Below are 13388 nucleotides of genomic sequence, written 5' to 3'. Positions count from 1 at the left end.
GGAGGTCATCTGAAAGAGGACAGATGGATAGGAACGAAAGATCCTTGTGAAGTTATTAGCCATTTAAATCCAATTAATTTAGACCTCCTTCCTGGGAACATCACACTTATGAGGAAGATGTCAACCAACTCCTAATCAAAGCTGGATAATTAAATATCCAAAGGATTAGTTCATGTTTACTTTTATTTTTCCTAGGGGACAAAATCCTCATCTCTAGAAACACGTAAATTCTTTTATTATGACCCCATTGGTCGCAACATGATTTGTAATTCAAAAATTTAGAAACATCCTAAATATCCATCTGCAGGAAAAGAGTTAAGCAAATAATGGTCTGGTCATGGTCTAGTGCTCCACACCAGCTACAGAGATATACTGGAGCTCCACGCTCAGTGAGGAAGAATCTCCCAGTGGAGGGGGGGGGGGGGGGGGAGAGCAAGTTACAGAGAAGGATTCGGAGCAGTTAAAAGTTGAAAACATGTACAACAAAGCTACATGTTGGTTATGGGTGCCTACGTATACAATAAGAAGAGTGGTAGAGAAATATACATGTTTTCCAATGAAACGTATGCAATTCAGGAGAATGGTCCCTCTGGGAAAGATAAGAGGAAGGAACTGATGTCAGGAGAGTACCCAAGGGACAGTATGTGCTGGGGGTAGGGGGGTTTCTTTCTCAAAAAAAAAGTATGTAGAAAACATGAGAATACATTTGGGTTTGCTAGAATGGAATTTGGGCATGTGGGGCTTTCTTTCCCCCGTATGTTTAAAATATTTCATAATTAAAAAAATAAGTTCCCCATTTTCCACTGGCTGAAGAAACTGTATCTTCAAAATGCACTACTCTTGAGCTGATAGGGAAACAAGTGATTAAAAAAAATTTTTTTTTCCAATATTTACTTTTGAGAGACAGAGCTCAAGCAGGGAAGGGGCAGAGAGAGGGACACACAGAACCTGAAGCAGTTCCAGGCTTGGAGCTGTTTGCACAGAGGCCGACATGGGGCTTGAACTCACAGACCGTGAGATCATGACCTGAGCCGAAGTCAGATGCTCAACCAACTGAACCATCTAGGTGCCCCAGGAAACAAGTGATTTTACAAGAAGACTTGTGGGGGCTCCTGGCTGGCTTAGTAGGTAGACTGTGCGACTTTTGATCTCCAGGTCATGAGTTCAAGCTCCACGTTGGGCGGAGAAATTACTTAAAAAAAAACAGAAATGACACGTGGACCAAATAAAGGAGGTCCAGAGGATGAATAGAGATGCCTGCACCCTGGTTATGCTTCAGGCACATTGTAAATCTGTAATTTTAGGCAACCGTTTGAACCCCAATGTCTTCATCCCTAAAGTGGGGTTAATCTCTCTTGCCTACTTCACAGGGATGTAGTGAGAGTAATTGAGGCTATCATAATTGAAGCAAGAAGTGGTCGTTGGAATAATTGCTGCTAATGACTGAGCAGTTACTGTGTTTTCAAACAGGCAGTAAACATTCATTATTTATTTTAAGGCTGATAACAACTCTATGATGTAGGTATTATTTTCTGTGCGGTTGTGTGTATGTGTGTGTGTGTGTGTGTGTGTGTGTGTGTGTGTGTGTGTGTGTAAAAATAGTAAGGCTCAGAGACAGATGGTTTATTCATGCTCTTCCCTCCAGAACCAACCCCTGCCAACAAGGAATGGGCAATGACGAGGGGTGGGGGTGAAGTTACCTACAGTGGTCGGTGACCCATGTGGCCTGGCACAGGGAGTTCTGACCAACAAAGACGATGGGTAATAGCCAAGCAAAGCAGATTCCCTCGGGCATCAGAAGTCTTAGAAATGCAGTGAATCGGTCCAGTGGTGGCAGAAACCAAAGTTGAGGGAGGCTGTTGCTCTGGCAGGGTGCACGTGCCTTGGGGGCACCACTGGCCCATTTGTGATTTAAGCTGGGAGATCGTGGAAGTTCTAGATCCACAGAGGCCAGGAAGCAGCATGGCGTTGGCTGGTGATGGTAGGAAGGACGGGAGGGAATTCTAGATGTTCAACACAGAATTCCTGCTCTTTCTCAAACCCGAAATACCCACAGCCTTCCCCAGTGACCTGATAATAACTCCACTTTCTAGTTGCTCAGGGCAAAGTCCTTAGAGTCATTTTGATTCTGTTTTTTTGTTTTTTGTTTTCCATATCCCATGCCCAACCCGTCAGATAATTCTGTTGACTTTATTCAAAATACAGTCAGAACAAAACCACCTTATGCCACCTCCACTACAGCCATCTGGTCTGAGCCACCAGCATCTTGAGCCTGGATTATCACACTGGCTTTTTTTTTTTTTTAAGATTATATTATTAAGTAATCTCCATACCCAACATGAGGCTTGAACCCACAACCCTGAGATCAAGTGTCACATGCTCTACCAGCTGAGCCAGTCACATGCCTCTACCAGACTGGCTTTTTAATTGACCAGTTCCCAACCAAGAGTGAGAGTGATTTGTTTAAAGTTTTATTTATTTATTTTAAGGAGGTGGGGAGGAACAGGGGGAGAGAGAGAAAGAGAGAGAGAGAGAGAGAGAGAGAGAGAGAGAGAGAGAGAATCCCAGGCAGGCTCCATGCTGACAGCTTGGAGCCCAATGTAGGGCTCGAACTTGTGAACTGCGAGATCATGACCTGAGCTGAAATCAAGGGTCAGACGTTTAACCAACTGAGCCACCCAGGTGCCCCGAGAGTGATTTATTTAAAAATGTCAGATGATTTTTTTGAAATGGCGCAGCTCTGCTCAAAGCCTTCTAATGGCTCCCCATTAAGAGAACCCCCAACCTCTCTGGCTTCATCACCTACTTTTCTCCCCAGAATCCATACTGTTCCAGCCTCCTGAGCTTCCCTGCCTTCCCCAAACACCAGATGGGCAGACGTGCTCCTATCTTAGGCCTCTGATGTTCCCCTGCTGGGAAGGCTTTTCATCCCGATGTCTCTCTGGCTCACTCCTTAGCCTCTTCAAGAACCTTTCCAAACCTTGGCAAGGCCTTCCCCACCCCCAATTCCACGCTTCTGTCCTCCACCTTGCACTGCTTCTCCCTTCCCATTTCTCTCCACTGTCTCTACTGCCCGCGAAGCTTCTACATACTCTATGACTTATTTGGGGTGCAGTCTGTCTCCCATGCTAGACTGTAAGCTCATGTGAGCAGGGATTTTTGTCAGTTTCGGTCACTGTGTATCCCCAGGACCTAGAAGAGGACCTGAGAACAAATGTTTGTTGAATGAATAAATGAATGAATGAACAGATCATTCATCCCACAAGAGAATCTCTCTCTTTCCAGAACCCCCAAAGACCTCGTTGACACCAAACATTCCCTTTCCGAGTGGCCCTGTGCCATCCACAGCTCCAGCCTCATCTATGGGGTGGACGTCAGAAGCAAAAGGAAGCTTCCACTGGTCCCTTTAGTTGGAACATTCTCATCCCTCCTGAGGTCCCACACGGGACGCTCTAAGTAGTGTTAGTTGTCCAAGCACATATTTCAGATGATGTCTTCAGTGGCTTCCAGAGGGCAGCCGTCATTTCAGAAGCAGCTCCCTGTGACTGGCGTGTGACTTTTTCCCCTGAAAGATTTGCATCAGTGGGAAGGTAGAGGTGGTAAGAGAGAGGGAGCAGGAAAGGAAAAAATGGAAGAAATGAGGTCTCAGGACTGCATAGGATTCTGGCGGGGAGCCCTTGGACGCAGAGGTAGAACGCACAGTGCTTTGCCTCAGTGTCTGATAAAGTGACCGCCGGAGAGAGCAGAAGTGACGAGGAATCATTTGGGGGAATCCAGGCTGGCCCTTAGCTGTACGAGGCAGATACGTGTACCTTGGATACTCCGGACTAAAAACAAAACAAAACAAAACAAAACAACCCACATTCTTCACAGCGGTGGGTCAATCTTCATGTTTTGGCTCCAAGATTTTAAATTTATTCTGCGGTATTTCCCATGAATGGTGGTGACATAATTTATATTTACTGAATTTAAGAACCCAGGATCTATGACACATCCTAACACAATGTTAAGCCTCAGGTAGAGCACAGAGAAGTGTAGTCTTTTAGGCAAGGCAAGCTCTCCAACACACAAGTGCACGACTGAGTATTCCAAGCATGTGTCCACACCCAGCCGGGTCTCGGGGACCTGCCTCTCCCACTCTCACTGGACTTTTGATTAGTCGAGAAAGGTTTAATGTCAGAATACACGTTATTGCCCATCGAAGCATTTGTCCCAAGCCACCCCATGCCCTGAATACTGACGATGGATACAGCAAGGGGTTCAGTTGCTTGTTCTTTCCCGGTTCATGAAAGGTGGGGCAGGAGGCAGAACTATGTGTTGGTTTTCAACTGGCTCTTTCAGGTTGACAAAAAAAAAAAAAAAAAAAAAAAAAAAAAGGTGTGTGTGTCCATGTGTGGCAGGGGTTAAAACAAGGCTCTGATCTGGTGTAGTTAACTTAAGCACGCCGGCTCCCAGGTGCCTCTGACAGGAGAATGGATGCCGTCATTTCCTTGAACTTCCAGCACCCTTTGGTGGCTCCATTAGGCTCAGTCCTCTCGTGCGGGGAGCGTGTGAGGCAACGTAACTGCACACGTGGTGTAGCTGAGATCTCTGTTCTCGGTCTCTGAGGCCACGTGGACGTGGCTCATTTCCTGTTAGAAAAGGGATGCTTTTCTTCACCATCTCATGGACTTTCTTACAAAGAAACTGTAGCCCAAAGAGGTTAAATGACTCACCTGAGGGATTCCTGTTGTAAACTAGAGAACGGGACTCAAATTCTGGTCCTTTCCACTATGTTCATCGGTTAGGAAACAGGCACCCAGAATTCCTGATGTCTGCCCCATCCAACGATCCCAATTTAACAAAAACAGAGCGCTGCAAGGAAGGCATGGTACTAAGGGCTCTCGTGCTCCAACTTCCAACCTTTAGGAGCGGGGATAGGTTGGGCAGGGAGAAGGCCCCAGGTGTGGCCCTGGAGTCCACACTGAGCAGTGTAGGTGGGCATGGGAAACAGATCAACCGCCAGAGAGGGACAGAGCGACGGAGGCAGGGCGCCTGGCCACTGCGGTCTCCAGAGTGGGTGGAACATTTGCAGGGTGTAACATTTGCAGCCGAGGACCACAAAGCAGGGAGATGTCCCAAGGACAGGAATTCCGGAGTGACAGTCTGCCCTGGGGCCCACAGGCGGTGGGAACACCCTCACAGGGCTCCCTGCCTCTTCCTGTGTAGCCAAGCCCCACACACCTGAGGCCGGGTTCCCAGGGAGGACTGGCAGGTACAGAGGGTAACTGTTCCCTCACCTGGCTCCCATCCAGTGCCTTCCAGTGCCGAGAAATCGGGAGCTAGGCAAGACCTTGTTAACTCTTTTGTGACCAGGGGGCAAAAGAAGTCCCAGGGTGCCACTTGTCTCATCCCATTCCTCACCTTGACCTTAACCTCTCTACTTTGACAGAGCCCTACGTGAAAGGTGTGTTTGTGTTTGTTTCCAGTGGATGCATTTCCCGTGACCACTTAAAATTCACTCCCAATCAAGAAAAGAGGCATATGTTTCCATAACTTATAATCTCATCTGGAGGCGTTCTGAAGTGTGACCCAGACATGATCTTTCCAATCAAAGGCCTGACTCATCATTACACGCAATCATCTGTTTTATTTTAAAACATGTCTATACTGCGTTGAGCACCAACACAGATGTGACCAAGAAACCCACAGTCCTGTCCCAGCAGGCGGCGGGTCCAGTGTGTGACTTGGGGCGGACGGTTACGGTTCACAGTGACAGAAAAAAAGAAAAGGGCAGGAAAGACAAAACGGACTTTGTCCTCAATTCCTGTTCAGGAATCTGAGCGAAAGAAAGAGAGGGATCCTTAAGCTCACAAAGCTCTTCAAAAGCCCCTTCTCTGAATTAGCGGATGTTCAAATATAGACCCTGGGTTGGTGGACCAGCCGGACTCGGGTAACAGAAGAGCAAGCCGTTTAATATAACATCCCCACGTTACTGCAAGAAAGAGGGAAATGGGCTGTGCTTTTTTAGTTTACTTTTTCGTACAAGTTGAGAGGATATCAGCCTTACACAACCACAATCGTGACAGACCATCTGGTCAGTATAAAAACTCTGCGTTTGGGAAAAAGAGGTCACCTGACCTACGGGAAGAAATGGACTGAGCTAGATGGTGCCTACACCAGATGGCAGCTTGGGTTCCTTTACTTTAATGATCTTTTCAACGATGACGCCACGGAAGGGTGTGGTATGTGTCGTGAAGACTGGGAATCTCACTTATTTTTACATCAAGCCCTTAAATCCACCTGCTTCCTTAAAATTACTATCGTACGGGATTCTTCTTGTGTCCACATCAGTCCACTGAGGCAGGAAGTAAAGGTTAGAAAATTGGCAGGTTCTGTTTCTCAGGCCAGAGGACGCACAGGGTTTCCTTCTGTTTCTTGGTTTCTGGAACACTTGAGCCTCAGGCACCATCGGGCCTCCAGCAGCCTCCTTGGCATCCAGGGCTCAGACTTCCCTATTCCCAATCCGGAGGACTTATGTCATGGAAAGAAAAAAGACTGCCCCAAGAGTCCTCGGCTCCTGGGCCCTCATCTGAGGGAAGAGGAAGCAGCAGGTAGGAGCAAACCTTTGAGTCACCAAGTCATCACCGGAGAAGGCAATAAGCAAGCCTAGAGCTTGCCTGATGACCTTATTGTGAGAAACACAGTCCCTTCTCCAAACCATAGACTTCCTGTTTATAATCTAAAATGGGTGCCTTTGAAATGACTTACCCGGGCCAGTGAAAGGCAGTCGCTCATTACATGTTATACTATGTTAGATTTCTACTTGATGATTCACATGAAATTTGAAAACGGGCCAGACTACCTTGGAATGTGTGTGTTTCAACTGATCAGAAATTGCAAAACACTTTCGCCATTTACGAATATAGCGCTTGAACCCAAGGGCTCCATTGGTATGAATGTTTCCAGACTTGTTTGCCTTTTAACAATAACAGAGCATGGTCGGAATGAAGACCTGATTACAGTTTCTAACATCGATTAAATTATATCATCTTAGTTACAAATCAGTTTACGCCGTTTTGCTCCATTTTCTATGCACTTTGTCTTTTGAATCATCTGGTATGAAATTTATATTTAAAAAATTTTTCAAAAAGCAAATGCCTAGAGGAGCAAGTCGTTTGCATTGTCTTTCCTTGAGTTACTTTGGGTAAGCGGAGGGATCACCATGGATTTGGAGTGGGGTCGCCAAGCATTTCCATGGGTCATCTTCTTCCACGTGCCCCAGGATGGGGAAGTCGGAAACTCTCTTCTAAACATGTTGGCAGAAGGGCACACTTTTTCAGCTCTTTAGGGCCTGTGAAAACAAAGAGAAAGGTGGCTGTCACTTTTTTTACTGGCACCGTGAATAGTAATCCCGTGAGTCATGGTCCTATTGTCCTCTTGTCTAAGACTTGCAGTTCTGGAGCCCGGACCTCTTCTCCTCCCTCTGCTCATTCCTCCTGCATGCTTGGTCCTCACACGGCCAGGGGCAGACTTCCAGGCATTTCCAAGCACATAAATCTGTGATGCTATCGTGGGCTGTGTCCCTCAGCCCCCAGTTGTAGAACATTTGCCCTCTCTGCCACCCTCCACCCCATTATATAACATCTCCCTAACAGAAATAAGAAAAATACTTCCTCTGGTTATGAGTTTGAATCTTCTGAGTTCTTATGGAATTTTCAGAGACAGAAAGCACTCCTTCCCCTCCTCAATGGTCAATTCTAGGAGTTCACTACATGTGTGTGGGTGTGTGCAGGGCAGAAGTGGAGGGAGGAGACCTCACTACCAGAAGAATTCTCATCAGAACAGTGACCTAGCTCTGCAATGAATGCTCTTCTGGAAACCACCCAACTCCCTCTGATGCCTGGGAGTGGGGAGATTAGGTATCAAGGTGAAACTTGGTTTGGGTTTTCTTTCAAGTTCAGTTAGTTGAAAAATTAGGACAAGAAGCCAAATTTGGTTAGAGATCAATAGGAGTCAAATAAAAGCCATCTCTGGCTCTAACTCACTCTCTCTCTCTCTCTCTCTCTCTCTTTTTTCGAAACTTAGAAGGGCCAGTTACCTGTTTTTCCCGGGGAAACTTCAGATGTAGCCCTCACAGAGGTAAGGGGCTTCTGAAAAGGACTCTTTGCTTTTAAAGTAAACTCTATGCCCAACGCGGGGCTCAAACTCAAGATTATGAGATCAGCAGTTGCTTGTTCCTCTGACTGAAGCAGCCAGGCACCACTGAACCCGATTTCTAGAGGTTTCTATTGGCTCGAGGTTGGGGTTCTAGATATGACCACTCTCATTTATCTACCACATGGGTGTAATTTCTTTACTTACGAGTACCTTCCTGACATTTTTCGAGCAACCAAAATGATGATCCCACCAATGAATCCAATGGCTAGTAAGACTCCAACTATGATTCCAACCAGGGTCACTGTCGCCAGGCCATCTGATTGAGGAGGAAAAAAAAAAGCATGAACCCCAGATAAATGATACACCTGTGTCATTTATAAACAATACCACTGTCCCACTAAAGACAGCAAATAATGTTCTAATTTGCTTCTCCTTATCCAGTAGGAGTTGACTTAGAAGAGATGAAACCTTGGGCTACTCTAATCCCATCTTATGAGTGGCAAGATTCCTGGGTCTCAGGATCTATCAAGCATATCACTCATACTGGGTGGCTTCACTGTTTATTATCAGGTAGTGTTTGTCTGCTGCTATTAAATTAGCCTCTACTTTTATTCTTAGTAACAATAAATTGTATGACACCGTTCTCCATAGCTGTCATTAAGTGAGTAGACTCATTTGCGGTTTATTTTCAGATTCAGGTAATTTTCTTTTCTCTCTTAAAAGAGGTTTGAAGCCTGTTCTCAGAAGGTTCTGTATTGCACTCTTGTTGACTACAATCCAGGAAAGAATGTCATTCATCAAAAGATTAGCTTCAAAGAAACTTTTTTTTTTTAAGCTCCCACAAAAATATTTTGATAACAAAATCTAGCTTACCTTTCTCAACTGTTGTCTCTGTGTCTTCACCTATTTTCTCTGGAAAGAAAGAGATGTAATGATACAGAATTATTAGGATTTAATAACTATAATTTAACAACTGGCAAAAGATTAATTTACTCTAAGTGGAAGGCAGCAAGGCACAAGCAAAGAGGATAATTTCTTAAATAAATTGGATCAGAGGATTTTTAAGCAAGCTCTGACATGATCCTACCTTCAGAAGTATTATTATTGAATTTATGAATGCCTCTTCACACCTATGGGCCCATAGCACTTTGGTGTATCTTTTTTCTCACCCACTTTAGAGAGCAGAGTCAAGGAAACTGACCCACAGAAATCTTACATAAATGGTCACAAAGTTTCAGAGGTTTGAATGACACAAGAAGCCAAGGCTGTTGATCCTGTGGTCCAATGTCAAGACCGTAGAAAACTCATTCACAGTGATGAGTTTGATTTTGAAAGATTTTGTTTTAGAACAATATACTCTAGTTCTGGAAGATGGGCCCAGACAGTGATTTGTCTTACGTATCAATTCCCTGCTTTTTCTTTAGTAGCAAAACCCACATCTTACAGGGCAGCAATATGCCCAGCTAAGTTTAATGAGGGAATATACCTTGGGGCACCTGGGTGGCTCAGTCAGTTAAGCACCTGACTTTTGGCTTAGGTCATGATCTTGTAGTTCATGAGTTCAAACCCCACGTTGGGCTCTGTACTGACAGCTCAGAGCCTGGAGCCTGCTTCAGAATCTGTGTCTCCCCTTCTTTCTGCCCCTCCCCTGCTCACGCTCTGTCTCTGTCTGTCAAAAATAAGCATTAAATTTTCTTTTTTTTTAATGAGGGAATATACCCTTTGTGTTTAGTCTCTGTTATTTTAGGATTTCTCTCTGTAGCCAAACCTAGTCCCATAGTTACAATGTGAATATTCTCATTAACCTGTCACATGGGTTTGAGTTATTAACTTAGAGTAAGTAAGTAACAAAGCTGCAAGTTTCTTTCAGATAATTTTACACAATGTCTATTTAAAAATATACGCTTTGGGTTTTATTTTTCCCATCACCCTGCTTGCACACTAAGTCCTTAACTCCTCTGGGTGGTGGTGATTTACCTAGTTTGCAGATGGAGAAAAAGTCAAGAGGCTTGATTTAATGAAACAATAGAGAGAAGTGCATCAATTAGGTGCCTCCCTAGGACTGTAGTTCACAACCTGCAAATACCGCAGATATCCAAGAGCTTTTCTAATCAAAGGGGAAAGCACCATCTGCAAGAGGCTTACTTTTCCTAATGCTTGAATTTGAAAGAAGTCTTTGTACCAAGGCTCTCTTCCAAAAAAAAAAAAAAAAAAAAAACAACAAAAAACGCACCTTTTCAAGATGGTCCCAGGATAAGAGTGTCTGAATCCAGCTCTGCCAGCTGGCATGAGCTGAACCCATAGCTGTGGAGCATTTACATGGAGCTCAAGCCTACGGTGCTATCCCACCTAAAAAGGGGGTGAGACTGTTGGGTCTGAGGCCAGCCCAGAACAAAGGTGTCATGGCATCACTCCTAAAAGGTCATCTTTGGTTGCCAACTACCAGTAGAAAAAAAGTCAACCATTCGCTTATCATGAACTAAACTGGTAGCTGCTGATTCCAGACTTACAACGCATCCTCATCCATTGTGACACCGTTGGCCAGAACACATATTACCAAAAATTCATGTGGAAGATTCGTTACCAAATTAAAGCTTATTAGTTCTATACTCCCTAGCTCCCACCCGGTGACGGTGGCTGCAGTCATGAGAATGTGTCATACATACATGTGAACGTCGTCATACTTGGGTGTTTCGTGGGAAAGACATCTGCTGCCCTAATAAAATCAGCTCTTAAAAACCAAGTGCTTATAATTACATTTTAACTCACATGTGAAAATTTCTGCGATACTGGTGTGTTATGGGGAAGTCACGGTTTTTGTGACAGGGTGGGGCAAGAGACAGGACAGGAGACTAATCATGACTACTTTCCAGAGAACTGAGAATTTTGTTTTAAAGGAATAGGAGAGGTATCCTGGTATTATAGGAAGAAGGCTCCATTTTCTGCAGGTAATTAGCCGTCAACTCCTTTACACACAACCGATTCTCTAAAATTTTGAAATGTTTTCCAATGACCATATTGATGATTCTTTCCTCCCATAGCCTTACTTGGTTCTATCTAGTGCTTCAATGGTAAGCGTTTTTTTGGGGTGCCCTGGGTGGCTCAGTCGGTTGAGTGTCCTACTTCAGCTCAGGTCAGGATTTCACAGCTGTGAGTTCAAGCCCCACGTCGGGCTCTGTGCTGACAGCTCGGAGCCTGGAGCCTGCTTCAGATTCTGTGTCTCCCTCTCTTTCTGCTCCTCCCCCACTCATGCTCTGTCTCTCTCTCTCTCTCTCAAAAATAAATAAACATTAAAAAGAATAAATAAATGGTAACCATTTCTTTAGCATCTCAGAGAGACTTTGTGGCTTTATTCCCAAAGTACTTCATACAGCTTTTTTCTTTCCTATCATGGTAAAATACACATAACATAAAACTATCCTCACCATCTTTATTTTCTAATTTTTTTTTCAACGTTTATTTATTTTTTTTTTAATTTTTTTTTCAACGTTTATTTATTTTTGGGACAGAGAGAGACAGAGCATGAACGGGGGAGGGGCAGAGAGAGAGAGAGAGAGACACAGAATCGGAAACAGGCTCCAGGCTCCGAGCCATCAGCCCAGAGCCCGACGCGGGGCTCGAACTCACGGACCGCGAGATGGTGACCTGGCTGAAGTCGGACTCCCAACTGACTGCGCCACCCAGGCGCCCCTTTTCAACGTTTATTTATTTTTGGGACAGAGAGAGGCAGAGCATGAACGGGGGAGGGGCAGAGAGAGAGGGAGACACAGAATCGGAAACAGGCTCCAGGCTCTGAGCCATCAGCCCAGAGCCCGACGCGGGGCTCGAACTCACGGACCGCGAGATCGTGACCTGGCTGAAGTCGGACGCTCAACCGACTGCGCCACCCAGGCGCCCCATATCCTCACCATCTTTAAATAGCCAGTTCAGTGGCATTAAACACATTCACTCTTGGGCCACCACCACTGCCATCCATCTCCAGGACTCTTCCTATCTCACAAAACTGACACCCCGTAGCCATTAAACCAACTCCTCACTCTCTCCTTCCCCCAAGCCCCTGGCAACCACCCTCCTACTTTCTGTCTCTATGAATTTGACTCTAGGCAGTCTAGGACTCATATAAGTGGAATCATACAGTGTTCGTCTTTAGGTGACTGGTATGTTCCAGTTAGCATAATGTCCTCAAGCTTCATGCATATTGTAGCATGTGTCAGAATTTTCTTCCTTTTAAAGGCTGAATATTAGTTCAATAAATGTATATACCACATTTTGTGTATTCATTCATGTTGATGGACATCTGAGCTGCTCTCGTGTTCTAGCCATTGTGAATGATGCTGCTGTGGACATTTTGTGCACAAATATAAAGCAATTAAAAAAAATCCTCAGAAGCATTATAGTTTTTAAAAACAGAATGGTGATAGGGTCTAGAAATGTATACTGAACAATAAAGAGTAATTTTCTAAGTGTTCAGATGGGCAACTGATTGGAGGAACCATTAATTTAGGTAAGGTCTTTATGTTGACTTTCATTTAAAGATGGAAACACTCATCTAGATAAAATAATTAGCAAACATTCAGTGCAATTATTGGAGGATCACTTTTTCCCCTCTCCCACCCCCATCTACTCCAAAAGAAATAAAGAAATAAAGAAAAAAATCTCAAATAGGAGCCCCTGTGTGGCTCAGTCAGTTGAGCGTCCAACTTTGGCTCAGGTCATGACCTCACAGTTTGTGATTCAAGCCCCTCATTGGGCTCTGTGCTGACAGCTCAGAGCCTGGAGGCTGCTTTGGATTCTGTGTCTTCCCCTCTCTCTGACCCACCCCCATTCACACTCTGTCTCTCTCTCTCTCTCTCTCTCTCTCTCTCTCAAAGATAAATAAACATTAAAAAAAATCCCAAACAACTGAATTTCTCCTAAAAAAGCTCTAGAAATAGGAGGCTTTTTCTTTCCATTGCTAAGTTGTAATGGCAATTATTTTTCCTCCTTCTCAGGAAGGATGGAAGGAAGGATGGAAGAATGGTCTATACCCATAATAATGGCCAAGACCCAAGACAGTGCTCCATTCACATGGCTGCAGGTGTCACCTATGAATCACAAGGACAGCCCCAAATCCTGGTAAGACTGGTTACATAGGTTGCTTGGGTTTTCTGCTCCTGGGAGTCAATGGGAAGTTCTTAGGTCAGCAACATGACACTGGTAGCTAACTTGCCCCTTAGGGACATTTTCACTAGTTGTCATTCAAAGTGGAG

The 13388-nt window shown here is 44.8% G+C and overlaps 1 protein-coding gene and 1 long non-coding RNA gene across 4 annotated transcripts in view; one reads left to right on the top strand and one right to left on the bottom strand.

Annotated features, from left to right (window-relative positions):
- The window catches only part of LOC123597210, a 42849-nt gene that overhangs the window by 21531 nt on the left and 7930 nt on the right, over window positions 1–13388 (top strand). Inside the window, exons 3-4 of one of the 2 annotated variants that reach the window (XR_006712031.1) lie at window positions 8068–8121; window positions 13155–13254. This is a non-coding gene — a long non-coding RNA (uncharacterized LOC123597210). The remainder of the gene's footprint in view (window positions 1–8067; window positions 8122–13154; window positions 13255–13388) is intronic. The other variant, XR_006712030.1, reaches the window with a different exon arrangement.
- The window catches only part of PDPN (podoplanin), a 29160-nt gene continuing 21381 nt past the window's right edge, over window positions 5610–13388 (bottom strand). Inside the window, exons 4-6 of one of the 2 annotated variants that reach the window (XM_045475697.1) lie at window positions 9013–9051; window positions 8344–8455; window positions 5610–7333 (exon numbers count right to left, since the gene is read on the bottom strand). In XM_045475697.1, coding sequence (XP_045331653.1) covers window positions 7327–7333; window positions 8344–8455; window positions 9013–9051 — 158 coding nt within the window. In that variant the 3' untranslated portion in view covers window positions 5610–7326. The remainder of the gene's footprint in view (window positions 7334–8343; window positions 8456–9012; window positions 9052–13388) is intronic. The other variant, XM_045475698.1, reaches the window with a different exon arrangement.

The sequence above is a fragment of the Leopardus geoffroyi genome, chromosome C1, assembly GCF_018350155.1.
Source record: "Leopardus geoffroyi isolate Oge1 chromosome C1, O.geoffroyi_Oge1_pat1.0, whole genome shotgun sequence".
NCBI classification, from domain to species: Eukaryota; Metazoa; Chordata; class Mammalia; order Carnivora; family Felidae; genus Leopardus; species Leopardus geoffroyi.
Note: the sequence above shows the minus strand (reverse complement) of the source record. Positions and strands in the feature narration are given on the sequence as shown.